Source organism: Aphelocoma coerulescens, chromosome 3 (genome assembly GCF_041296385.1).
Source record: "Aphelocoma coerulescens isolate FSJ_1873_10779 chromosome 3, UR_Acoe_1.0, whole genome shotgun sequence".
NCBI lineage: Eukaryota > Metazoa > Chordata > Aves > Passeriformes > Corvidae > Aphelocoma > Aphelocoma coerulescens.
The window spans coordinates 77,918,479-77,944,560 of NC_091016.1; the positions used below are offsets into that span (position 1 = coordinate 77,918,479).

At 39.3% G+C, this 26,082-nt stretch overlaps 2 protein-coding genes across 4 annotated transcripts; one reads left to right on the forward strand and one right to left on the reverse strand.

Moving 5' to 3' along the window:
- Nucleotides 1-1,233: 1,233 nt before the first annotated feature.
- Nucleotides 1,234-19,208, forward strand: TUBE1 (tubulin epsilon 1). Of its 3 annotated transcripts, XM_069010959.1 has the most exons (13): nt 1,234-1,299; nt 1,373-1,446; nt 3,243-3,295; nt 5,379-5,436; nt 6,006-6,121; nt 7,130-7,251; nt 8,546-8,733; nt 9,540-9,715; nt 10,501-10,641; nt 12,163-12,303; nt 13,182-13,356; nt 14,574-14,688; nt 17,982-19,208. In XM_069010959.1, exons 1-13 carry the CDS (start codon nt 1,275-1,277, stop codon nt 17,993-17,995), a joined length of 1,398 nt encoding a protein of 465 aa, XP_068867060.1. In that variant the 5' UTR covers nt 1,234-1,274; the 3' UTR covers nt 17,996-19,208. The 3 variants fall into 3 exon arrangements, with proteins under 3 accessions (XP_068867060.1, XP_068867059.1, XP_068867061.1); XM_069010958.1 differs by lacking the exon at nt 17,982-19,208 and having other exon boundaries at nt 14,574-15,745; XM_069010960.1 differs by lacking the exons at nt 13,182-13,356; nt 17,982-19,208 and having other exon boundaries at nt 14,574-14,682.
- On the reverse strand, nt 16,376-23,911 carry CCN6 (cellular communication network factor 6). The gene is made up of 5 exons (XM_069010962.1): nt 23,849-23,911; nt 20,303-20,576; nt 19,708-19,950; nt 17,052-17,245; nt 16,376-16,657 (listed from the first exon to the last, which is right to left on the reverse strand). The coding sequence occupies exons 1-5, from the start codon at nt 23,909-23,911 to the stop codon at nt 16,376-16,378; spliced, it is 1,056 nt and encodes a 351-aa protein (XP_068867063.1).
- Nucleotides 23,912-26,082: the final 2,171 nt, after the last annotated feature.

The following is a 26,082-nucleotide window of genomic DNA, read 5'->3' on the forward strand; positions in this document are numbered from 1 at the left end:
TGATTAGTTTAGAAAAAAGAAATGTTTGAAGCAGTATTACTCTATTCATGCCAAACATGCTTAAAACACTAAAGCCATTGGTTCTTCTCACACATTTCATACATGACACTTGAGTAAGCTTGGGCCACTCAGTACTTTTTCTTAAGAACAATATGAATTTCAATTAAGTTTTACAAAATTTGTCTGTGTATCTATTTCTTGTATACAATGCATTCTTATCTTGTATTGTACAATACTTTATTTGCTGCAACACATACATAATACTTCCAGGAATTTTTTTTTAAATAATCATTTATTATAATTTTATTTTCCTGTAGACCTACAATTAATCTCTACAGGACACCAGGTCATGTCTAGGAGCAAATAAAGGCTTAAATTTTTTATTTACCATATTTTGTTTGTACAACAGCATTACAAATAATGTATTTGGAAAAAGTGTATTTTGTTGGAAGGTTTTAGCCATAAAACCTAATGGACTGGGTTGCATGGAAATGCTTTTTTCCTCCCACAGGAAGCAGAAATGCCATCTGTGTCACAAGACAGCTTTCTGCAAGCTTTGCATGTCCCACATTCATTACTGTTTCAGTTCTGGACTTGGCAGTGCTGAATTAACAGTTGGACTTGATGGTCTTAAAGGTCTTTTCCAACATAAACGACTCTGTGCTTTTGCAGCTGAGCTGTGTTGTGGACCAGTCTCACCATGCTGAGACAACAGCATCTCTACACTCTTCATTTTTTCACTGTGGACAATTGTATGCACAAGAAACATGAAACCGAGCTTAATGTGCAAGCCTGGTGGGAGGCTGCATTACGGCATTTCCAAATGGCCAGTTTTTTATTAATTTTTAATTTGTATTTTCATACCGTTTCGCACATTTCACACCATCTCTCTGAATTACGTTTTGGGGGGAAATAAAACGTTTCTTTATCGCACCGTTTTTAGCCATAAAGGATAATGAACTGTAGTGTATGGAAATACTTCTGTTCTCCCGTACAGAGACTTTACTTCAGGTCTTTGTCACGCCTCCTGTAGCTGAGCCTGGGTCTGGGCCTGCGGCCCCCTCAGGTTCCCGTCAGACTTACGGGGTCTGAAATCCTCACTACTCCCCCGTCCTGCCCGCCCCCCCGCTCCCTAATGGCACGTTCCACTCTCGGCGGGCAGGCGGCGAGCGCCCGCAGCTGAGTCAACCGTTGGGACGTTCCACCGCAGGAACTCAGGGGGCGCGGCTTCCGGGCGCCGACTTCGAAACAGGAGGTGCGCCTCCGGTTCTGCTATGACCCAGTCGGTGGTGGTACAGGGTAAGGGGGTCGTGGCGCCCAGACCTCCCGCCGCCCCCTCCCCGTGCCTGAGCCGTGTCTCTCCCCTTTGCAGTGGGACAGTGCGGGAACCAGGTGGGATGCCGCTTCTGGGACCTGGCGCTGCGGGAACACGCCGCCGTCAACCAGGTAACGGCGCCGCTGCCCCGCCGGCCCGGGCCGAGCCGCCCTTCGCTGCCTTCCGCGCTCGTCGCTGTGACTGCAGAGCGCTGCGTTTGTTTAGTTAAACTAAGGGTGCTTCACTGTGAGCACAACCACCGCCAGGTCCTTGTGCTGTTTAACTAATCAGGAAAACAAATCGTAAGCTTAACTGTTAAGAGACCTTGTTAAATCACAGGGTAGGCAGTCACCAGCCGTGTGAAGTTTAACGGGGATTGCCGGATCCTGCTCCTGGGATGGGACAACTCTGGATGTATGGACAGACTGGGGAATGAGAGGCTGGAAAGCAATGCTGTGGAAAGGGACCTGGGGGTCCTGGTCGATGGCAAGTTTAACATGAGTCAGCAGTGCCCTGGCAGCCAGGAGGGCCAACAATGTCCTGGGGAGCATCAGGCACAGCATTGCCAGCCAGGCAAGGGAGGGGATTTTCCTGCTCTGCTCTGCACTGGGGCGGCCTCACCTCCAGTGCTGGGGGCAGTTTTGGGTGCCACAATGTAAAAAAACACGTTAAGCTATTAGAGAACGTCCAAAGAAGGGCCACGAGGATAGTGAAGGGTCTTGAGGTGAAACCATATGAGGAGCAGCTGTGGTCACTTGGTCTGTTCAGCCTGAAGAAGAGAAGATGAGGGTCTCATTGCAGTCTGCAACTTCCTCAGGAGCGGAAGAGGAGGGGCAGACACTGATCTCTTTCCTGTGGTCACCAGTGACAGGACCCGAGGGAATGGCATGAAGTTGTGTCAGGGAACATTTAAGTGACATATTAGAAAAGAGTTCTTCGCCCAGAAGGTGGTTGGGCACTGGAGCAGACTCCCCAGCACCAAGCCTGTCAGAGCTCAGGAAGCATTTGGACAACACTCTCAGGCACATGGTGGGACTCTTGGGGTGTCCTTTGAAGGGCTAAGGGTTGAACTCTATGTTCCTTCTTGGTCCCTTCCAACTCGATATATTCTGTGACTCTCTGATCCCTAATTCTGGTCAGCTTTCTCCAGCATTTTCACCCCAAAAAGCTCAGGATGTGTCCCTACAGCCAGGCATTAGCAGGTTGGAGGTAGTTAGCAACATGGGAGGGCTGTTCAGTGCTGGTACTTTGCCACTGGCAGTAAAACAAAAGAGGACACCCCCAAAGCCCACCATTTTTTTCCACGTTAGCTCATGCCATGACTTGCTGTGAAGTTTTACTGATCAAAATAGCAACATAAGGAGGGCACAGGATTGTGCTGAGTACCCTGAACAAAAGCACTTTTCTTGCTGTGACTATAAAGCACTTAAATTATTTAAACTTGACAGATCTCTTTAGCTATATGTTGGGGTAATTTTCATGCTATCCCTTGGCAGGGAGTTCAAGAATCAGTGTGATGTGCTGTCCTTTTCACAGAACTCCATGGGCATTGGTGTCACGGGCATGGAGCCCGTGATGAGCTCAGAGTTGTATCAGTGATGAACTGAGTCAGCTAAAGAGGAGCTCTTCAATTTAATAATTGCCTTGGGATCTTCAGTAAACTACTACATTTGCTTAATCTTGTGCTGAAAAATTAAATTTCCTAGTTACATTCTCCTCTCAGTTTTTAATAACAAGCTGATGTTTCAATGAAATGTTCTTTTTAGAGCTGACTAGAACTAGCTGGATTCAACAGAGATGTTCACTCGGTTTCAAGTGGTGAGGTTTGACAGGTGTCCTTCAGAGATCCCTTCCAACTTAAATTATTCCATGGAAAATCACTGAGAATTTTTGACATTACACATAATTTTGTGCTGTTTCCTTTTAGAAAGGAATTTATGATGAAGCCTTAAGCAGTTTCTTTAGGAACGTAGATACGAGGTAAGTTTTTATCAAGCAGCTCATGAGTTTAACCTGGTAGATCAGCACTTGTAGTATCTTCTTTTAATCTAAGTTACAGTTTTCTTTGTTTCATGTCATTTAGCTTGTGCTAGTAAAAGATCTTGCTTTTTTGTATTCTCCTCAGAACCTTATCTTTGTATTTCCATTTTATTTATACATACTTCAGTGGTTAAATGCGTTGAAAGTGTGTGTGTTTGTTTTCCTTTCCTTTTGTACCAAACGTGGACAGTCAGGATCTGATAACTTTTGCCATTACAAATCACAATCAGATTGTGTGCCCTCTCAATACCAACTGAGCAGCATTTCTTGAAGAGTTATAAGAGGAATTGTATATAAGATAGTCAGAAAAAACTGACAGTTTTTAAATCTTATTTATCTGACTATTTTGTTACCCAGAGTAGTGTCTGTAATTGTTTTTTGTAAGTTAACCAATTCATACCTTAAAACCATTCGGTCATCTCTTATCTATCCAGTTAAAAAAATCCTTGCAGTTTGCAAGAAGAAAATGTGTACTTGAAATAGCCTGTTACGTTTTAATTGATAAAAAAACATTTGACCAGCCTCTATTTCCTTCCATTATATGAAAAAGTTGCAGTACAGCATGTGATTTTAACTAGAACAGCAGTGAAATCCAAATTGCTTTTTCTCAAATTTTACCTCTTTGAAAGAACATTGCAAATGTATTGAAGTTTATTATTGTCATTCCTTGTGGGTATTTCCTTGAATATTTTTTTTTTTTTTTTTTAAACCATAAAAAATGTCTGTTTCTGCCAAATGAAACCACCAAATTTGTAATTGACGGGTTGGCTGCAGTAGAAACGTTTGTTTTCTTGCTGAGCAACCTGGTCTAGTGAAAGGTGTTGGGTTGGAACTGGATGATCTTTAAGGTCCCTTCCAACCCAACCCAAGTTCTAGGAATGTGAGGATGTTTTTCAGCAGTTGAATCCAAGTGATTGAAGGTGTGGTCTGGCATAAAAGACGACAAAGGCAATAGTAAGAAAAAGAAATGTTGTTTAGGGATTGGTTTTAGTTCCTCTTTGAATTTTGTTAGTCCCTGAAGATAAATTCTCTAGGTGGATTTACTGGTGCTATAATGTACTTCTATAGGTGTTGTGTAGGCTAGAGGAATCATATGAGTATTGGAGGCTGCTGTGAGCTGCTCACCTAATGAGAAGTGTCTGGAGACCATCTTTGAGTGAGAAGGTGGAAAATCCTTGTGGAATCCAGTGCAGCCCTGTACTCTCTTCCCCTTGTTCCTGATGGGACTCAGTAGGTTCAGAGCACTGGTTGGTACTGTAGTGAATTTTAGCCAGTGTTTTGTGAATATAATGGTGGTTGAATGTAGAATGGTCAAGGACGTACTTTAAATTTAGGCTTGGCCAGCTCCCAGATGAGGTAAATAATGGAGGAGAAAAGATCTGTCTTCCAGTACCCCTGCCTTTTTTCCCCGTGTTCAATATAGTTTGGCCAGACCATAGTATCTCATCCTTTGAGTGGGGAAAAAATGTGATTGTGACATAATGTATAGTCTGCTATGTTGGCTCAGTACAACCAGTCCTGGGAAAGAAGGAAGATTTAGCGATGCCAACCCAGCAGGATTTCTGAGCTGGTTAATCATAATAAGCAGAATAAGTCAGTTACAGAGCTTTCACACCTCGAGCACAACCTCGAGTACTACCCCCACTGAAAAGCTCATGGGGAGCTCTTTCCCATTGTATGATGTGGGTACACATATCACGTGCTGATAAAAGATAATCCTTTCCCATTTTGGCAATGCTTGTAGAATTCCTACAAAGCTGAGGCTGTATCTGAGAGTAAACTTTTAATGCTTATCTTTTCAGCTTCCTGAAGTAATGTTTAGGATATTTCTGATTGAGATTGTGTTCTGTAGTTGTATTCCTTTTGGGAATTATGAAGTCTTAGCAGCATGTTCACAGTGTTTGTTTGTTTGCATTGTCATAGTCCTCCAAACACAAAATATAAAAGATAAAATTTTATTCCAGCATGTATTTTATGTTACAAATCTGATCTCAGATTTTTTCTGTAACTATTTTTTTTTCAGAAGTGGTGGTAATGGTCCTGCTATTTACAAAGGAAAAATCTGCTCTTTAAAAGCACGAGTAAGGCAATCTATAAAGGTCACTCTTTTTACATTGAATATTTATGTCCAAATGTGTGGGAATTTTCATGAAGTCCTTAAAATTGCATACGGGTTTAAATACGGCTTTGAATAGTAAAATTTCTAATAATAACTTTCAGTAATGCAGTAATACAGTTTGCTGCCAGTCTTGTTGAGTAATTTAAATTGGAATTTTAATAAAATTATTGCAGATACTATTAACTAAGGATTGGGTTTCTTTGAGCCACTTTACATGATTAAGAAAAAAGGAAACTTGAAACATAAAAATGTTTTAATTTCTTTATTCCTAAGTAGTGGGGCAAAATGTTATAAAATTTTAACAAAATTTCACCATCTGAAATGCGGTCCTACTGAACTTCTAGCAAATCAGCTAAGAAGAATCTACTTGGTCTCCGAGTTAACAACTGGGGAGGGGGGGGAAGAGGTTTCTCTGGAGCAGAGTAGAAACAGAATTCCTTTTATATTGTAAATAATTTTATATTTCTTTGTGTGATTATTTCAAGGGTGGTTTGCTTACTGACTGAATTTTAATTCTTTCCATTCTCAAAGGCGCTGTTGATTGACATGGAGGAGGGTGTGGTAAATGAAATCCTACAGGGACCATTGAGGGATGTGTTTGATAGCAAGCAGCTTATCACAGATGTTTCTGGTTCAGGAAACAACTGGTGAGAACCTCTTTAGAACTCATTTCTTAGCAGCTAATTAGATGGCATTTGAAAGGGGAAATAACCGTAGCATTTTGTGTCGTTCTGCACCTGGAGAGCTGCAGCATTTTACCAGCAAACTTGGAGTCACTGTTGCCTGGAGGAGGGCTTTGAAAAGGCTCTTACAGAAGAATAATTCTGCTGATATATCATTTTGTCTTTTTTCTCTCTCTCTCTTTTTTGATTTTCTTTACAAAAGAACATGCTTTTTATTTTTGTTTCTTTGGCATTCAGCTGCTTTCATTGCTTAGTCGAAGCCATAATCTAGTTTGAGACTGTGCAGCTACTGTGGAAATGAGATACACGAACAAATGCACTTCTGATTTCTAAGCACCACAGAGTCTGGCTTTGTGCATATAAACTACATTACCAAAAGAGAAATTCAAAAAAAGATTGATTAACATAATGAATTCCAAATTTTCACGGAGACCTTAATGTGCTCTAATAATATTCAGTGCACTACAGACTGGAAAGCAAATCACCAGTGAATGTACCAAAAGAGAGTGCAATATGGGGAATAAAACATTCTGTAACTTTACCATCTAGCAGACAAGTGTGTTGGAAATGAGCTGTTTGGGGGTTTTTTGTTACTGTAGCAACTGACTTGCATGGTACTCAAAAGATGATCTGTACACTTATCACATAGGGATATCTTTATTGTTAAGGACTACATGGCTTCCATTTCATTACTACAATTAGATCATCCAGTATGGTAGTTTATTTCCTTTCAGTACAGAATAATAAGTGCACACTCCAAAGCTGTGAACTTAGAGCTGTTTGCATCCTCAAAGTTAAAACCATGTCCTGACTGCATATGCTCGTTTGTAGTCACAGCTTAGAAACTCACAGATGGGGTGTTGTACCCAGCTTTGGACTCTGAACTCTAAAATATCACATAGAAGGAGTTAAAATAAAAAATTGAAAGTTTGATTGTTGAGGGGTTTTTTAAAGTACTTTCCATGTCCTCAGGGCTGTAGGTCATAAGATATATGGCTGTCAGTACCGGGAAAACATAGTGGAAAAGCTGAGGAAAACCGCTGAACATTGTGACTGTCTACAGTGTTTTTTTATAATTCATTCCATGGGAGGTGGTAAGTAATCTTTTTATGGAGAGTATGATGGCAGTAGCCACAGATGGAAAAAAAAAAACTTGAAAAGAAAATCAGTATAATATGCAGATTAAAAAAATTAACATAGTCCAATTAACTGGACCTGTAATTATTTATCACTTGTTTTGTTAGAGCACTGAGGAACTCTAGTGTGCTACCCAGAACAAAAATGCAGCTAAAATTCTAAAGATGAGGCAATGAGTAGATCAAGACAGGTACCAAAGACAAACACTGAGGTATTACTGGTCAGAAGAAGGGTCAGTGACCTCTGAACACTGACTACATTGTTATAATCAAGTTGGTTTTAATTGTGGGGAAGGAGTTTTCCAAAAGGCTTTGAAGGAGACTTCTAAGAAAACTTAACTTAAGAAAACTTAAGAAAAACTTTGTTTTTCTGTTTTCCTTCTACGTAATTCTATTGAATCCAATCTAGTTACTTTGTTAATAAGCCAAAAAGGAGAATCTTATACAGTGACAATTTTGTCATTATTGCATGCCACTAAGCCTTCCTACCCCAGAAACCTACGTGAGACTAGCATGTACTATAACTGGTTATGATATGGTAAAAGACACAGAAAATAGCGCTAAATATGAAGCAAAAATTTTGTCAAGGGCCTTTTTTGTGGCCATTTGCTTAATTTCAGAGACCCTGCAGATGCTGTTTCTGTTATTGTGAAAACTGGTGTCTTGTTCATAGATTAAATTGTCCGCCACTGAGAATGTAGCTGAATGTTTAGAAAAAGATGACAGTTCAGTTCTCAGAGCTGTGTGCTTAGTGTTAATGAGGAAAAAGCCTCATTAACACTAATGTTAACACTAAAGTGCTGGGGGGAAGGGGCAGTTCTGTTTTACTGAAGAATGAGAAAACTTCATAAAGAAACCCTAAAAAGAAAATATGTATTCTTTGGGGCAGTTCAATGCTTTTAAGCAAATGTGTTTCATAATTCAAATTAAAGAATTGAAAATAAGAAGTAGAAATACTAGGTCAGAAAAATGTTTGTTACATAATAGGACTTTATGGTTTGCAGAAATTTTTGAGAATGTATACTTCATCCTGACTGACACACTGTGGGAAATAATTTTATTACTTAATTATTTTCCTGTCTGGGAAAAACCTTTCTACCTTAATTACATTTGAGTAAGCCTCTACTGAAGCCAAATGCTTCAGAAAATATTCATTAACATATATAATTGAAAAGTTGTATGTCTCCTACATGAGTCTTAGAGCCTAAGATAACATGGGGTCTTCTCTCATTTTGTCTTCATTCATAATTAGGGACAGGGTCTGGTCTTGGAACTTTTGTACTAAATTTGCTTGAGGAGGAATTCCCAGAAGTATATAGATTTGTTACTTCAGTTTATCCCTCTGGTGAAGATGATGTTATTACTTCTCCGTATAACAGTGTTCTGGCTATGAAGGAGCTTAATGAACATGCAGACTGTGTACTACCAATAGAGAATGAAGTAAGAAATAATATTCTATTTCTGTAATTTTTTTTTTAATTAGACAGTGGAAGTGTCTCTTCCTTTTCTGTACTGATTTGAGTACCAAGTCTCCAAATGAATAATTTAATTTTTTTAAGTAATAATTGAACTCCTAAGTCACTTGCAAGCTTTTGAAATGAACATGGGTATCACTGAAAAGTTGTTCTGCTCCTTCAAAGTAAGGAGGAGTGACTTTTTTCATGTCCGTTTCAAGGTAAATGGTGAAAAGCTTCTACTTACTGAGAGAGTGTCTTCTATTCTTTTAGAAATCAATAGTATTAGGGTCCTGCAAGGGAAATGACTAGCATCTCCAGATTCCAACAAACTTAGCTGTGCTGATTAGTGATATGGGAATCATAGGTATACCTGACCTTGCAAAATGCTAGATAGATTTGAATCTAGCTTCAGTGGCTGTCTGGCTGTTTGCTTATGAAAAAAGCAAGAGAAAGTGAAATATAGTTAGAGACTATATTTTCTGTTTCACAGGTGTTATCTTCTAAAACTGCATTTTAAATTTTCATAAGGAGTTTAAATAGTTGAATAAAATTCAGACTTTTGAGTCAAGCTGTGTACATATTTGTGATATGTAAGGCACAGACTTTTAGGAACACTTCAGTCAACTGGAATTGCTCAAAAGTTGGACTTAGATGTAGCAAAGGCATAATCTTTGAGCTAACAGTACAATGTCTGAGCTTTCAAGATTATTAGAAATGAGAAATTGGGGTGCTGAATTTAAAAGTTCTTTACTCAAGACTCCTTCTGTGCTTTTTTTTCCCCTCTCAAAGTCTCTGTTTGAGATAGTTAATAAAATTCATCAGATGATCAATTCTGGGAAGTTAGGGTCAACTGTGAAGCAAAACAGCTTGGTAACATCAAGTGCAGGCAGAGCAAAAACACTACAAGAGAAACCATTTGATGCAATGAATAACATCATAGCCAACTTGCTGCTGAACATGACAAGGTAAAGGTTACTCCTCTGTAACAAAGTACGATTGTGGGAGGTGGTGTGTGCTGTAAGTATGCAGGCCTGCATGAACTTGAGTAATACTAATTGGTTTTCATTCAATATAAGTCTTCTCTTTTTAAGAATTGGTTACTAAATGCTAAAGTATTTGGAAGTATTCAGATTGTAGTGGTGTTGCTTTAGCCATGATAGTCTTATAACTGAAGTAAGTTTATAGGTAGGATACTGTCTTCCACTAGTGCTTAATGGAACCCACAGAGGTTTCCTCTTCTAGGCCAGTTGTATTATTTTATAAATATTGTCAGATAATTTTTGCTCCTAAACTGTCTATTGCTGCAAGAAATATACTTCTGGAGTATTGGCCTGTTTTTCTTTTAAACAGCTTGTCAGGAATGCTAAGTTGAATGTGTTTTATTATAGCCTGTTTAGTAAAAGTGGCAATAATTAACTGGTATTAACCAGCTGGTATTAATTGACCAGTATTAACTAGTATTAATCATTATTATTACTGAAAATCAGTACTAAAGACTACAATTGGGAAACAATGAATCAATCTTGGTAATTTATTGTTCTTTAATGGAAAGTATAAATAAATAAGACATAGCACTGTTACTGCCAGATGTGAAAGTTTTGTAATTATACTTGAACACTTGCTTGAATGGTGTGCTGTTTTACAGTTTTATTGTACAGAACAGCTGAAAAATAAATTTCATGGAAGTTTACCTTATAGAAGTGATTTACTTAGTTTGTAGCAGTTTCATAACAGTTTGTTCATTTTTCAGCTCTGCTAGATTTGAAGGTTCCCTAAACATGGATCTTAATGAAATCAGCATGAATTTGGTTCCATTTCCTCGACTTCATTATTTGGTTTCAAGCTTGACTCCTCTGTATACACTGGCAGATGTTAATGTTCCTTCTAGGAGGTAAGAAAAATATTATTGGACTTTCAGATTTAAAGCTTAATTTCTGATTCTTCCATAGTTTTCATTTAAAAATTCCATTCTGTAGCAAAACTAAGGGTGGAAGTTCTAAAACTTGTACATCTGCCACATTTTCAAGTTCATCCTGCTGATTTGTGAAACATCTGTCTTCCCTTTCCTCTGTAATGATTGAGCCAGTAAACTTGACATCCTTTTAATCTCTGCTGGAAGTGTTTCTGTTGGGAAAATGTAATACTTAGAACCCACAACACAAGTTCTTTTGAATAACAGTTTGCACTTGACTGACAAAATACTCTAAAGACAAACAAGGAATTAACTAGACTCTTTGTGGACATAACAGCATCTTACTTCAGTCTGGAGATGCAGTGAGTGCAGTGAGCCTATTTAACATCTTATTGTAATGATAAGCTGACATGTCAAATTTGGTGAGATATTTATCGCTCTGACATGGCAGAAAAATAACCAGTTAAAATAGATTTTACTGGGTTTGGTGGATTATATTCAGTCAGCAAGAGGCCCAAATAGTGGCAGAGGCAGCTAAGGATAAGTGATGGAAGTATGCCCAGTGGAGAAGAGGGCAGGGCCACCCTTATTTTGCAATAGCAAGTTGTGACAGTCAGGTCTGTTGAAAATATACCTTGAAGAGACAGTACTGGGCTGGGGCGAAGGTAGCAGACCACAAGGAGATGGTCAGTTAAAGATGTTTCAGAATGAAGTGGGAACAGTAATATTTTTGTCTCCTGAATTATTTTTTTTGTAATAGGCAGATTGTGGCAGAGGTGATACAAGGAAAAAGAAATAGAGATGATAAATGTAGAGCATTTGGGACAAATGGAAAGAATAGCTTAGATATTGTGGGTCCACAAAACACCATCTTTGGTATGCCATAGTACAGTGAAACTTGATTAAGGAAATGAAGAGAGAAAGAATATGATCTGAAGTGCCATCTTTTAAAGCAGTCATGTGTGATAAAATTAGAATAAGTAGACTAGACAAGTATGTACAGCCTGTCTTTTCCCAAATCATTAATCAAAATTAATACAGTTCTGTGACTCATTGATCCTTTTAAATAATGAAGTGTAACAGGCAAATAGTTCTGTAAGGATCAGCAGCACTTTGATATTCCTTGTCAGATCCTTCCCAGTGAGATTGGCCACTCAAATTGCCACATAACCAGAACCCCAAGTAGTTAAATCCTTTTATGTAATTTTAAGACGTTGTAACCGTTGGCCCCAAATTGCCTTTATAAAGGCAACTTCTCTGACTCAACAGTGGCTTGTAACTTGAGGGTGAGGAAAAAAATTGATCCAGTATGTTTTTAAAAACTTCTAATGCCAACATATGTACATATAAAGGTTTGAATCTTTCCTATCATTTATGGTCCTGGGTTAAATGTACTTTTATCCAGAATTTTATGAACTTTTAAACCCTGAAGATGGGCATTCTGAAGAACTTCTGTATCCTACTTCAATAAGAGTAGATAACTGTTTTCTTTTTACCCAGGTTGGATCAGATGTTCTCAGATGCATTTAGCAGAGATCATCAACTAATTCAAGCAGATCCAAAGCACAGCCTCTACCTCGCCTGTGCACTTCTTGTTCGAGGAAATGTGCAGGTTTCAGACCTTCGCAGAAATATTGAAAGGTTTGTAATACCACACAGAGCAGTCATGGGATTTGTACTGAAACTGATGGCAGTTGTCCAGAGCATTCCAGCTTTTCATTTGAGCAGTTTCAGTACCAAATCAGTTTACTCCGACCTCCTTTTCTTAATTTTAGAAGGGAAGAAAACATAATTAACTTATGTAATGAGTGAAAATAAGTCATTATGCCTGGACTTCCAAATAAACAGAGGTGCTGCTACTCTCTTTCTCCAAATTGCAAAGGAAAGCAAAGCCCAGCCTTCCAGGGGTCTCTCAACAGCAAAGGATGTTGGAGTAATAAGTTCTGTAGTAGAAGTTTGTTTTTTGCTGAACAGAAGGCCCCTCTCTTTCATGGTTACTTTCACGGAGGTAGGAAATCATCCTTATTTTAACAATTTTGTGTTGTTAGCACCCATTTTCTACCTTTTACACTATTGAGCTACATAGATGTAACACGAAAGGCAGGCAAAATGGAATTTATAGGCAGACACGGGTACATGGGGAAAATTTATGAGAATCTAAAGTATTTTACTTATTTCAAAACTACAGGTAGACTGATTGTCCCCACCCAGTCTGTCCCTTTACTAAATCTCAGAGTGCTTGCAGTCCCTTTTATAGAGACAGGTACTTGTAATTTCGCTTTTCAAATCCTGATATATTAAGTCAACAAAACAAAATTGATGTTTACAATTTAAATTTAAAATAGAGACACAATGGTTTAGTCTGAATTCTAAAATGTCTTATTTACAGTGATAGTTACAACTGCCCTCTTTATTCCTGGGTGCTTAAATGTTAACCTTTTCGGACTGTTAGTTGAGAAAAGAAACTTAGCCCTTTGTGTTCTTTATATTCCTTAGATAACTAAATTATTGTATCACAGGTTGAAGCCTTCTCTGCACTTTGTCTCCTGGAATCAAGAGGGCTGGAAAACTGGTTTGTGTTCAGTACCTCCTGTGGGCCATTCCTATTCCCTTCTGGCTTTAGCAAACAACACCTGTGTAAAACCAACTTTCATTGAACTCAAAGACAGATTTATGAAGCTCTACAAGAAAAAGGTGCAACTCTTATCATATGTCCATTCATAGTCACTAGTCATTAGCATCTTGCATTATTGGAATGCCATTTATAGTGTCACAAAGGGACTGCTTATAATTAATAGCCCAAGGGTTTTATTTGTGTCACCACTCAAGGAATCACTCCAACAGTTGCCACTTAAAAAGCTTAAACCCCTTATTTATTTGTACCTATCTGGCAACATCACAGAATCATGGAATGGTTTGGGTTAGAAGGAACCTTGAAGATCATCTAGTTCCAACCCCTCTGCCTTAGACAGGGACACCTTCCGCTAGACCTGGTGGCTCAAAGCCCCATCCAACCTGGCCTTCCAGGGATGGAGTATCCACAATTTCTCTGGGCAACCTGTTCCAGTGCACAGTAAAGAATTTCTTCCTAATATCTAATCTAAACTTTGGGGTCCACCAAGCTTTCTCCCACTTCCCCTCCTCTGTAGGACAGGAGAAGAGTACAGTGAAAAACATGTAGGTCAAGATAAAGACAGAGAGATCACCTGCCAGTTATTGTCATGGGCTAAATAGACTTGGCTTAGGGAAAATTAATTTATTGCCAATAATAAATAGGCAATAGGAGTAGGACAGCAAGAAACAAAACAAAAACTGAAAACACCTTCACCTGCACTCCACTGCCTTCTTCCCAGCCTCAAAATTCCACTTCTGTTCCTTCTTTGCTGATCTTAGTGTCTGCAGGGCTGTTTCTGTCGTGCTTTCCTAAATCTGCTCTCTCACAGCTGTTGTGCAGCATTTTTACCCCTCAATACATAACTTGTCACAGAGGCATTACCAGCATCACTAATGGGCTCGGCTGTGGCCAGTGGCAGGTCCGTATTGGAGCTGGCTGGGATGGTTCTGTTCAGCATGGGGGCAGCTCCTGTTATCTTCTCACAAAAGCCACCCCTGCAGCCCTGTGCTCCCCCTGCTACCAAAACCCTGCCATGTAAACCCAATATGCAGCTGGTCAGGTGTACCCGAGAAGACAATATGAAAAGATGGGTATTTAAGAAGTCAGTAATATCTACTGTGGTTGGATTGTTACCAAAGTTGCCAAGTGTTTAAACAAGGGATGTCATGATAAAAGTCTCTAAGTCTTCTTTCGACAGTGCTTGTATTCCCCCCTTCAGTGCAGGCTAAATGGTACTAACTGAGCCAAAGCAATTGAATACCAGGAAAAGGATAACACATTTTTTTTATTCTCTTAGGCTCACCTTCACCATTATCTGCAAATAGATGGGATGGAGCAAAGCTGTTTCTCAGAAGCTATATCCTCTTTGTCTGACCTAATAGAAGAGTACAATGAACTGGATGCTACAAAAGGTGGGCCTAGAATAGATCCTTCAAGACTGAAGATAGCTGTTTAGAGAAGGGAAAACTGATTAAAAAAAAAAAAAGAAGAAGAAAAAAGCACTTTCCCTAAGCATCCAGCCACTTCAGTTAACCAGAATGACTTGTAGCATGCCTGGCTATTGTAATTCCAAAGTGGGACCAGGACAACAGCTTCCTTACCTCAGAAGTTGTCATTAAATGGTGATCCATGCCTGTAAGAAAGATTTGAAGGCACCTAATTGTGGCTGGTATCAGTAAGGACAGTAATCCTACCTGTGGAGTAAATTCACACACCATATGCTGTGAAGAAAAGGAGGAGAGGTTGTAGCAGTCAAAAATGTAATTCTTTTCTCAGACTTTCAACTTACAGTAAACTAAAGGTAGGCCTTGCGTCAAAGAGGGATCACTGTTGCTAGATCTAGTTTTTAACAAGCAACTACAAAGAGAAGAAAAGCCCATGTAAGTCTTTTCAAAGATGAAAGCAAGTCTCTAATGAAACTGGTTTCTTACACTTTGCAGCAGACATTTCAGAATGCTCTAAGCTATGTTCTTTGCTTCAGTATTTTTGCTTCTATGTTGTACTTAGCTATATTAAAGCATTCTCAGTTTATACTAAAACTGGAAATAACAGAAAATTCCAAAAAATAAATTTTGTTTCAAGTATTATACTTGGAATATTAATTAATATTTTAATGATTCATATTAATGAATATTGAGTTGCACTTGATAATGAGATAATACAGAATACCTCTGAGCAAAACATGCACTTATGATGAAGTTATAATGACCATTTGGAGAAAAACGCTTATAGCCTTGAAAGAATGCAAGTAAAATAGATGTTTTAATATTTATAATTATCAGGGTAAGCAGCTTTTTATATTGCAGTAAGAACTTTTACAAATTAGAATGTACAGCTATTTCCAGTTGCTTGCCAGTGAACTGTTATAGATCAGAATGGATTGACACAATGATTACTTGAAATTTGAAATCCTTCTAGCAGAGTTGGAGTGGATATGTAAGTAAGCACAATTTTGAATGTATAATATTCAATAAAGTATTGTGATAACATTTGTTGAGAGCATTTTTTAAGAAAATGTTTTAAAAATAGCAATTTTCTTAAAATCTTGCATCTATTATCTGCAGTTGCCCACTTATTTGTTCCTTTACACATGCAGTGTTTATATGCACAACACTAGAGAAAGACCATCTGTTGCAAAAAGCAGTCTGGGTTTAAAGTTGATGATTTCTGTTTCAAAACAGCATTGATGTGTTTTACTAGTGCAGATGTGTAGTGGAAAAGGTTAATTTAAGAATGAAGAATGATAGATGAAGTATTACAGGGCAATTTTTTCCCTAACAGGTTAGAGCATGTATTTGTCTTTGTGGGCAAAAACTTGTTACAGTGGGGTATGAAGCTGTCTTGATATGCCTTTCTTAAGTTCTTGTTTGGGCAGTGCTGGTGTTACATTATTGAGAAGGATGTATCTATCTCCCCATATAAAAAGAGTTACATTTAGAAAGCTGCCCTCTCGTGTTTTCCAGGTGCCATTTAATGAATGAGTGAATATTCATACATGTAGTTTCATTATAAGCACTGCTGTGGCAAGGGGTTTTTCTGATTCTTCAGGGTGTGAATGTGCTGTTGCACTCCATGTGTAATAGTCAATGGTACAATTCATCATAGGAGTTTGAGTTGGGAAAATATATCTTCTGGAGCACTGCAAATCCTCTGACACACACACGATGTTATCCACATCATCTTCCACCTGAAGAAGCCTTCGTTGGGACACTCGAACTGTACAGTGATCATTTTGGACTTATTAGGAACACAGCACCTCTTGTCCAAGCACGCTCCACAGAAAGTTAGTTTGTATCTTTGAGTAGTTGAGCATCCGGAAAAAAACAGCTTCTCTGCTGTTGGAAGCTGGAAAGTTGGTTGACATGTTTTTCCCTTTGGAATCTTTAAAACAAAGACAACCCTGAACATTAAAAGCAGATCATGTAAGAAAAAGTTGCAACATTTACATAGAAATATCTTGAAAGCTACTCAGTCTGAAAGCTGCCTGATTTTTCCTTTGTCAGTCAATAAAGAAAATATTTTCAGAGTGACTGCGCATCAGGACAGCATTAGCAGCACTTATATTTCAGGACATTACATTCTTTTGTTTGAAATTGCACATCTGTAGTTTGCTATTGAAACGTGAAGATTCATGGTAGAAAACAGAAGAGTTATTTTAAAACCCATAAAAAAGGAAGAAGTAAATGTCTTATTAGTACTTGCCAGTACATCCATTTTTCCATTAGTTCCAATATTTTAATTTTCTATGAGGAATTAATTTTATGCTAGAAAATACCTTTATTCTCTTCAGCATATTGGTCAGACAAGGCTGGATGAAGCATAATCTCTTTTCTTTTTTCATTTCACATTTTCTGTTGTCGTTGGTCACTCTGCTGGATATGCCTATGCCACAGGTCCTGGAACAGGGTGTCCAGGGAGTTGCCTGTATGAGGCACTTTTTCTTCAAAACTAGCGGTAAGCTTCTGTAAGCTAAGACAGCAATATTTTATTTAGGCAGCCCCAAAAGGATGAACTGAAAATGCAAGAATAAGAATTTGATTTCTGTTCATGAAGGTACTTCTGCAGGTAAACCTAAAAATGAGACATAAATAACATTTATACAAAATTCAGCTGAGCTGCAGTTCAACTTTGCTGACACTGGATACTCAAATCCTAGCAAGGACTATGAAATTGCATGTATTATATGACCTTTTAGTTTCATGTGATGGAAGTGTTGTGTGAAGAGAGTTAATTGTGGAATTTTTATGAAATGTCCAGATTTTTATTTTATTTTAGGCCAAGCATAGCTTGTAAAGGCTGCTGAAGACATTAATATTTGTGTCTTTGTAGATATTTAAGACTGTTTTGTATTGAGGAATAAAATTCTCCAGTCACTTTTAGATACTGCTAAAAAGCCTGAGGGCTGGATTAGGTGAAGTGTACTTTACAAAAGAAACAAAATTGCAGTGGAAAAGTTCTGCAAAAAAACTATGTGGAATCTGTGCATTTAGGTAGGAGCACGGGCAGAATTACCTGGAATTACCAGAACTGCTGTCTACTTTCCAGAATACTTGGAAAGTAGACAGCAATTTAAAGATGTCATTGAAGCAAGCAGTTTAAAAGCCTGTCACAGATCTGCAACAAATAAAAGGAAGTTAAATGGTTGTTTATACTTGGTACATTTTTTAAAGTATGACATAGTTACATCCCTGTCTATCTGAATTAGGTAAATCAAATTGAAATGGAAAACCAGAAGACAAAGGAAGAAGAGTAAAATGAAACTTAGCACTTATTATCCACTCTAGCAGAAAAAGAGCTTTTCAAAATACCTATTAGCCCATTGAGCCATGCATGGAATTCATGGACAAGTTGACAAGGTACTCCTGCTGGACGGGGAAATGGGAGGGGGAAGACTTTACTTTGAAAAAAAATTTCAAGGTGTTTTTCTTCAGAAGATTCCTAAAGAGCAGCATCCTACAGCACATACCGCCACCACAGGGACAGGGTGTTGAGTCCCTGAACTGAGCCCAATAGAAAGCCTGCTTTGCCAGCTGGGTGTCTGCTCTCAAGGTTGTGCTGTGCAGCTGATCCAAATTCCAGAATTCCAGATGTCATGTTGCAGTCAGTGAAGGAGTTACTGAAGGTTGGACTTTAGCTTTTGGATCTGCTGAAGGGACTACAAAGTAAATGGCTTAATGATGTTCTCCAGGTATCTGAAATACATTAACTGAGTTTGTGGTGAGATGTACTTCAGAGGCTCAAATGGTTTGGTTGCCATTTTTTTCAATGCATTATGGTCTCTCTTCAATCAGATTAGCATTCTCTAGAAATTAAATCTCTCTTCACTTGAAGTCAGTTGCCTTACTGAGTGCGTGTTTATACAACAGCATTAGGTGTATTTCTGTTAAAAGGCTTTGATACTAGGTACAGGTATTGTATCATAATTTTGAAGTAAAGATGAGCTGCTTTTTTTAATTTTGGCTTACTTGCATAGCCACTGTTTATGTGTGAGAAGTTGTCCAAACTGGACTTCAGATTTTGTAAGCAGGTCTGTTATCTGCAGATTGATTGACTTATGTGCATCTACTCAGCAGCCTTTTATGAAGGTTTTCTGATAAGCTTTGTAATTCTTTTATTTTTTTGATCCATTATGGTGATTCAAGCTGCCACCAAATAAATGGCTCTGCTTTCTGGTACCTGCATTAGCTGTAACGAAGGAGACCTTCACCATGGAAAATTGGAAGTGCACAGGGAAGGAGATGGCACAAGCGTAGCAGCTGTGGCCAGGGAAGGCCTGGCATAGCTGCTTCTGGCAATGGTGCTTCCTTAGAGTGAAAAACAGAACTAGTGTTAGCATCAAAGCAATAATGGAGTTAAAGGGAATGTCAACTGACCCTGGCAGAATTGCATGGACAAGCTTGTGAATGCTTTTGATCAGACTGAATAAAGAAACTGTGGGGGAGTATTGGTCTTGCAGTGACCTAAAATTTGTGAATGTGGGAAAGCCACTAAGGCAATTTTTATAATTTTCTGCTTTCTATTGAAAAAAGAGACCTGCATCGTGTTAATGTATGTATGTGAAAACCAAGACTCCCTAACACCACAAAGCAGGAAAAAGTGGGACAGTTTCCAGGCTGCAAAATGGCTGTCCACCAGCATCCCAAATTGGGCTGATCCGATGAGTAGTAAACCTCTGCAGAAAGATGCTTTGGCCAATTCCCTGGTGACAGAAGCCAAAAGCCTTTTTGCTTTTCACATTCATTAGGTTTAGAGAAATGAGTCTGTGACCTGAGAGTAAGAGGGGTAAGTGAGACACAACAGTCACCCTGGCAAAGGCCTTGCGCAAGAATTGGGTAAGTGCCAGTGCACTGCCTGCCTGGCTGCTGGAGCCAGGGACTCTAAATGCAGAAGGGCTCATGTACAGAAAAGTTTGCCAATGTAGCCAGGCTCACCTGTCATCCGTCTGTAGTTGGTTGATTGAAGTTGCTTGTGCTGTCCCAGGCTGCAAATGGATTGTCCAGGCTTCTTTCTGCCCATGTCCCTGGCACAGGGACTTCCTGCTAATCTTGGTGTGAACACAGGGGTACATCCAATTGTGCCACTGACACACAGGCACTTATAAAGTGGGTTGGGCTGAAAGGTCTGCCCGTTGGCATAATAAACTCCATTGAGCTCACATCCTACAGCTACCAGATCTGAAAATTGTGAACAACAGTTACTAACACAGGAGGAGCACATGGGTCTTGCAAAGCAGAGTGCTAAAATGTGGTCAGTCTTTATGGCATTCACAGCTTTTTAAATCTGACATTGACATGTCTGCCAACAGGCTTGTGCACAATGAACTGGTCTCATTAATGCAGGTAAGATTAAATACAGTTGTAGTCCTACTCTCAGATTCTCTGACTGAGCAGTTGGAGGACTAAATTAGGATAAATTCCTTAGCAGGGAATGTGCAGCACCTGCAAGTGGAGTTTTCCTCCAATACTATTCACCTGCTGGTCCCCATCCTCTTGGATTTCAAGAAGGGAATGTGAAAGAACAACTTACATGCACACACGCCTGTTTCATACCTAGGCTTGTCTTCTGAGTAGTCACAGTAGAGCCCTTTGTGGGGATCACAGACATCTGCTTCGTTGCAGGGCTCTCCTGCCTGCTTGGCACAGACCTTACAGCAGCCACAGCCATCCTTCACCAGGCTCACCCCAGGGGTGCAGGCCGGCACCGGCGGGCATTGGCAAGGCCAGCGGCAAACTTCCTTGCGCTGGACTTCACCAGTTTCTGAAGGTTTATCTCCAGGCTGCTCTTGTGGGCTGTGGAAAAACTTACACACAGTGGGCTATTTTGAGCACTGAATGCATTATGTGTAGCTGGAATAGCATAAAATGAAGTCAAGATGGAAGAAACACCAAGTTGCATGAAGATACATAACATTTCTCATCTCACAAGACCAAAAAGTGAGAGAGGATGTGAGGTTTAGGTTGAAGGCAGAGGACCATTTGCATCAGTCAGTGTCATAGACTGAGATGTTCCACCAGTGAGCCTGGCCTCCTGCTTGAACAAAACACAATTCACTGGTCTTTCCTTTGCCTTCTACAGAACAAAACTGAACAGAATTTTTTTTTAAAAAGTGTTTTAAAATAAATGGTGGTCTTATTGTAAGTGTTCCTTCCTACAAACCATCTATTAAATTAATTAGCTTTTGATTTCTCACATTGTTTTATAGCCAGCCACGGTCCTGTGTGCCAGTTCTGATGGGAAGACCCTTTTAAAATAGAGAAGCTCTTTTGAATGTTTCTTTTGCTCCAAAATTTGAGTAGATGCTTGGGAAGGAGCATTATAATATTTACAAATGCTCTTGTGCTACATGCAAAAAATTAATCCTAATAAGGGAGGCTAGTAGTTGTACTGAGTTTAATAGGTCACTTTCTAAGAGTGCCTCTATTTGCATGACTAAGCTTTCATTGAATCCAGGGCTTACAGAGCAAAGACACATCTCATTAAAGAGATTTGTATCAGCAGTAGGAAGTCAAGATCTAGCCAGAATTTACTGGTTTACACATTCTGTCTCAGAATTCATGTCTTTTTTTTTTTTTTTGTCTTTTCTTTTTTTCAGTAAAGGAAGACCGAACTAATTCTTGGTGGGTTTATTTTTCTGAAGCATGGGGGCAGATTAAGTCAGCACAGTGTGAAAGGATCTATTTGAGATAGCTATAGTCTATCTGCATTTTTTAAGAACTACATCTAAAACTTATCAGTTTAGATCTTAGCATTAAATCTTTTCATGCTGCTGATTTCAGCAGAAATGCAGATCATGGTATAGTTATTCCCCATGGATGACTGGTTCATCAGTCAAGTGGGGGCATGCATAGCACTTGGCCATTATATAACATAAGGCCTGGGGGGCCACTCATCACACAGCTCTGACTGCCCAAAGAGCAAAAGAAGACCCAGCCCCTCATCAGGTGCTGGTATCACCATCAGGCTTGCAGAAAAAAACCCAAAACCTATATCCTGTATTTTTTCTGTGCATATGATTCCCAGCCTATCAGTTTCTCTCTGTTCCTCCAAACTGCAAGGCTCTACTGGTGTAGAAATCACCTCCAGCAGAGATGCTGAGGGAGAGCTGAGAAAGGGGTCATTCAGCTGGGGTTCCTTGTGGCTCAACTTTCAAACTGGAAGTGTCTGCAGAATTCAGCATTTCATATGTCATAGCCCAGGAAAGCTCTTGCAGCATAATTGAGCTGGCTTAATTGCATGCAGTAGTAAATTACCTTTTAAAAGGCTTTTTTCTACCACTAATTTCCATTTTTCATGGTCATTTACAACTATACTTATGATATCTTAATCTGCAGCTACTAATGAAGCTCTAAAGTAGTAGCTTTCAAGTTCCTTTGGCTGAATGATTTTTAAGCTAGATATTAATTTACATAAGCAATTCATATAGTAAATGGATGTTAAACAACGTCATGTGGTATTCCATGCAGTATGAAGATAGTTTCATAAATGTGTCATTTGTTAAAGGATTTCTTCTAATCCTTTTTGCCTAAATGCAGCAATAATACAGAAACAACTAACTCAAGTATACTTTTTTCAGGCAGCTAAGCCTTCCCTATAAACCATAATGTTAATTAGATGAATGTGTGCATTGGAATATAAAGGTTCTTAAAGGATTGTTCTGAAAACAAGACATGCAGGTGTTCCTATACATTTGGCAGTGTTTAAGACAATATGGTTGCTTTAGGGAACATTTCCTTGCTGCTTTTCTCTTTAGAAGCAGAGTGTTATCATTATTATTGTTATTATTATTATCATTAGCATCATCATCAGGAATTTGGCCATATGCCAGCAATATGAAGTTATGTGACTTGAATCAGGTATCATGTTTCAAAATGGGTATGCATAGCAGGAAGTAACCTTATGCACTTCGACCAATATGTTTAATTTGTATTACAAATTGGAACATGCTTTAAACCTACAGACTTCTACTTAGGGGAGTTTTCTCTCCTTTTTTTAGAGAAAGATGTCAGCTGTAAGGTGTGAGACTACGAAGTTCTTGCAAAGTAAGAAAAACACAATTAGGCAAATATCTGGTAGTTTTAACTGTGGAATTACTGAGAACTTTGGTTCACATGAAAAATCTTCACATATCTATTAGGTTTCAATGAAAATGTAAAGTTTGCTTGTACCGTTTACAGGTCAAATATTTTTCTAATTTGTGCTTCCCCAAGTTTCTATACCAAAGGTATTCACATCACACAAGCCCCTTGCATACTTTTCCTGATCCTATGGGCAGACCAGAAAATGAGACCATTGTGTAAGGACCCTTCATGTGTTGTTTGTTTTCCTATGTTTTAAAGGTTGAACAAGGTCGGTGTGGTATAAATATGCAAATAGCAAAAGTAGGCAATGTATTATCACTAATGTTCGGTTATCTTAGTCTGGCTTTAAATATGCAGAAAGTCAGCGGAGGGAAACAGCCATTTGAAAGTTCTGCTGTTGACATTCATCTTGATTGTAAAGGAAAAATACACTGTGTGCACGTAAAGTGGATTTTCAAAATTAAGTAAATAAATAATGAAATTGGCCTTTGACACAAATCCCTTTAGAAAAAGCTATCACTTAAAATTTTCTCATAAGAGACAAGGTATAATGCAGCCCAGGCACCTTTCTCATTTGTAAAACTAGCCTGAAGTCAGACTGCTGTGTGTATCCATACGTATTTGCAAACACATGTATACATATATATATGGAATATGAGCACAGATGTTTACTTTCTTACTGCATCAGATAGTCATCTGTGCTTATCTTAAAAAAAGAGAAAAAAAAGCAACGTCAGTGGCAATTTAAGCTTCCCTAACACTTTTTTCTTCCCACCAAGTCATATTAATGTACAAAGATAAAAAAATTACCAAAACATGACTGATGCAGTAAGTAAGCTGCAAATGAAATTTACTCAGGAGTAGGGAATGGCTCCTTATTCTTTATGAGGAATTTACTTCTCTGAAATTTAATTCGTCATTAAGCAAATAAAAACTTTTAACTGGGACAAGGTGAGGAAGGGAGAAATCTTTTTCTTCTTTTTAATGAACTTACCTGTTGAGTACAAGGGATGATGAAGATGGTGGGAACAAGGAGCCACCGCATGTTCCTGCACATTCAGAAGTGAAACTGGGAGATAGGGAACAGGCTGAGCCGTGTCAGAGGAAGCACTGAACACAAAGCTCTCCTCTGTCTCCCTTGCCAACCCTACTTTCCCAGCACATGCACGAACACATACACGCATTCACACTTGAAATTCTCCACTTCATACAGAACCAGCTCCACACTGAAATTTCCAACTGGTCTTCCTTTCTCTGCCCACTGCTAGAATACAGATTTTCACACCCTGCTTGATCCCATCCAGCTGATTCAGCCAGACTTAATTGAGGTCGGGTAGGGTGACATCTGATTCTTAAAATCCTGGTGCTGGAAATGCAGTGTTATTTTTTTAATTTATCTTTAAATCTATATTGCAGGAATTTCTGAAATCTGAAGGGCAGAGTCCCAAATACGTGTATTTTTTGAGATGGAGAAAGCAGAGTTCTTCAAAATTTCTAATGTATTGTGCCTAGCAAATCATTGCATAAAAATTCACAGTCAGTACATGCTCTCTAAAGAGGGAAGTAGATGCTATAAAATGTTGTAATGCTGCTACATATTCTGCACTGCGTCTTTCTGTGGAATCTTAATGGGGAAGCCCAAATTATAATGTACTTTTCCCTGAAGTATGCACCTTGTCTTATTGCTGTGTCGCCCCACTTAAGCACAAGATTGTTCAAATCTCCAAATTACCTTCCTCTTATCACCTACTATCAAGGTGATGTGTTTGATTTTTAGGCTAACAAGTGAGGGTCTCCAGGGTAAGATAAAATCTCCAGCCCTGCAGCAGTGGTGGTGGTGCCCTGGTAATGCTCCTCCTTCACATTTGTCCTTCCTCAGGCACCTCCTGTGAAGCCCAAGGGTTACTAGGGGAGGCTGCCAAAGACCACACTCACACTGCAGCCATGTGTGGACAGAGGCAGTAGTGGGAGTAGAATAACAAATCCAGTCTAAGCAATTCTGTTTGGCTCCCGGACTTGGAGCACCACATGCCCTCTGCAGTTATAAGTGCACCCTGAACTGCCCCTCCAAACTCTGGAGCATTCAGCTGTAAAACACTGAAAATCTGCTTTTCTTTAGCACAATCACTTTGTTACATAACTCAAGATAAAGTCCAGGCAGTACCAGGGTGACAAGTGAATGCTGCAGATCAGTTCATTTCATTATGTTACTCTGGTGTGTGGTAGTGCAGACTCAAGCCATCCTTGTGTTTCCCTTTGAAAGCTTATGAACATAGCACACAGGTTTCTCAAAAGTCTCTTCTGTGTACTATCAAAACATAGCTTCTTTCATAGAATCAGAAGATAGTTGAGGCTGGAAGAGAGCCCAGGGGGTCTCTAGTCCAACCCCTGCTCAAGCAGGGTTCATTCTGAGATCAGACTGGGTTACTTACAGCTCTGCCTACTTGGATCTGGAAAACCTCCAAGGGTGGAGGCTGCTAAACCTCTCCTGGCAGACTTTCAGAGGGATAATAACAAGAAATGCTGGCTGTCTGAGGAGATTCCAGGTACAGTTTTCTCTTGCAGCCCCAAAGACACGCCTTTCACTCTCCAGCCTGTAAGAAGTGAGGATGGTCAGAGGACTAGCACATCCATTCTCCTAGAACTCCAAGGGGAGCACACAGCATTCATTTGAAATGTGTTCTCTTTGCATTGCAGACACAAAGCATGTGACCAGTGCAGGACCGGGAATGCTCTGTGTGAGCTGGCAAAGACCGGTCTGATGTGAATAATAGTCCCCAGTCTTGGGAAACAGGAGAGAGAGATTTCTGTAGTATTACCCATTGGTTTTATATGGTGTATCTTGCTGGAATCACCTGGAGAATGTGGTATCTGGGTTTTAGAGAGTGAGACTTTGAAACTGTAGTTAGAGTATAATTAAGCTGATTGATAGAAAATGTTGGGTTTGGAAGGAGTGGGAGGAATGCTCCTCCCCAAGGAAGACATTTTGGTGATATAACACATTAAAATGTCATTGTAGGTGGCTGGATGATTGCTCACGTGTGTGCAAATCAACCAGCATACCTCTTCAGCCCGAGAAGGGCCTCCTGCTAGGAGCACCACTCCCGCTAGTAGGAATCAGCTCTCCAAAACAACAGCGTGCCTTCACTGCCTTTCCCTAACAAATGCACTTAAAGGAGGCTGTCTGGACCTTGCAGTACCTGCAGTACTGATCCCTGCATGTATAAT

Bases quoted from the DNA above. Each gene is read 5' to 3' on its own strand.
- TUBE1 (XM_069010958.1), top strand. From the start codon at position 1,275: ATGACCCAGTCGGTGGTGGTACAGG. The intron at 6,122-7,129 runs GTGAGAACCTCT...CCATGTCCTCAG, and splicing joins TCTGGTTCAGGAAACAACTG to GGCTGTAGGTCATAAGATAT. The intron at 7,252-8,545 runs GTAAGTAATCTT...ATTCATAATTAG, and splicing joins AATTCATTCCATGGGAGGTG to GGACAGGGTCTGGTCTTGGA.
- CCN6 (XM_069010962.1), bottom strand. From the start codon at position 23,911: ATGTGCAGGAACATGCGGTGGCTCCTTGTTCCCACCATCTTCATCATC. The intron at 20,577-23,848 runs GTAAGTTCATTA...ACTGTGTGTAAG, and splicing joins TCATCCCTTGTACTCAACAG to TTTTTCCACAGCCCACAAGA. The intron at 17,246-19,707 runs GTGAGCCTGGCT...TTGCTGTCTTAG, and splicing joins CAACTACAGACGGATGACAG to CTTACAGAAGCTTACCGCTA.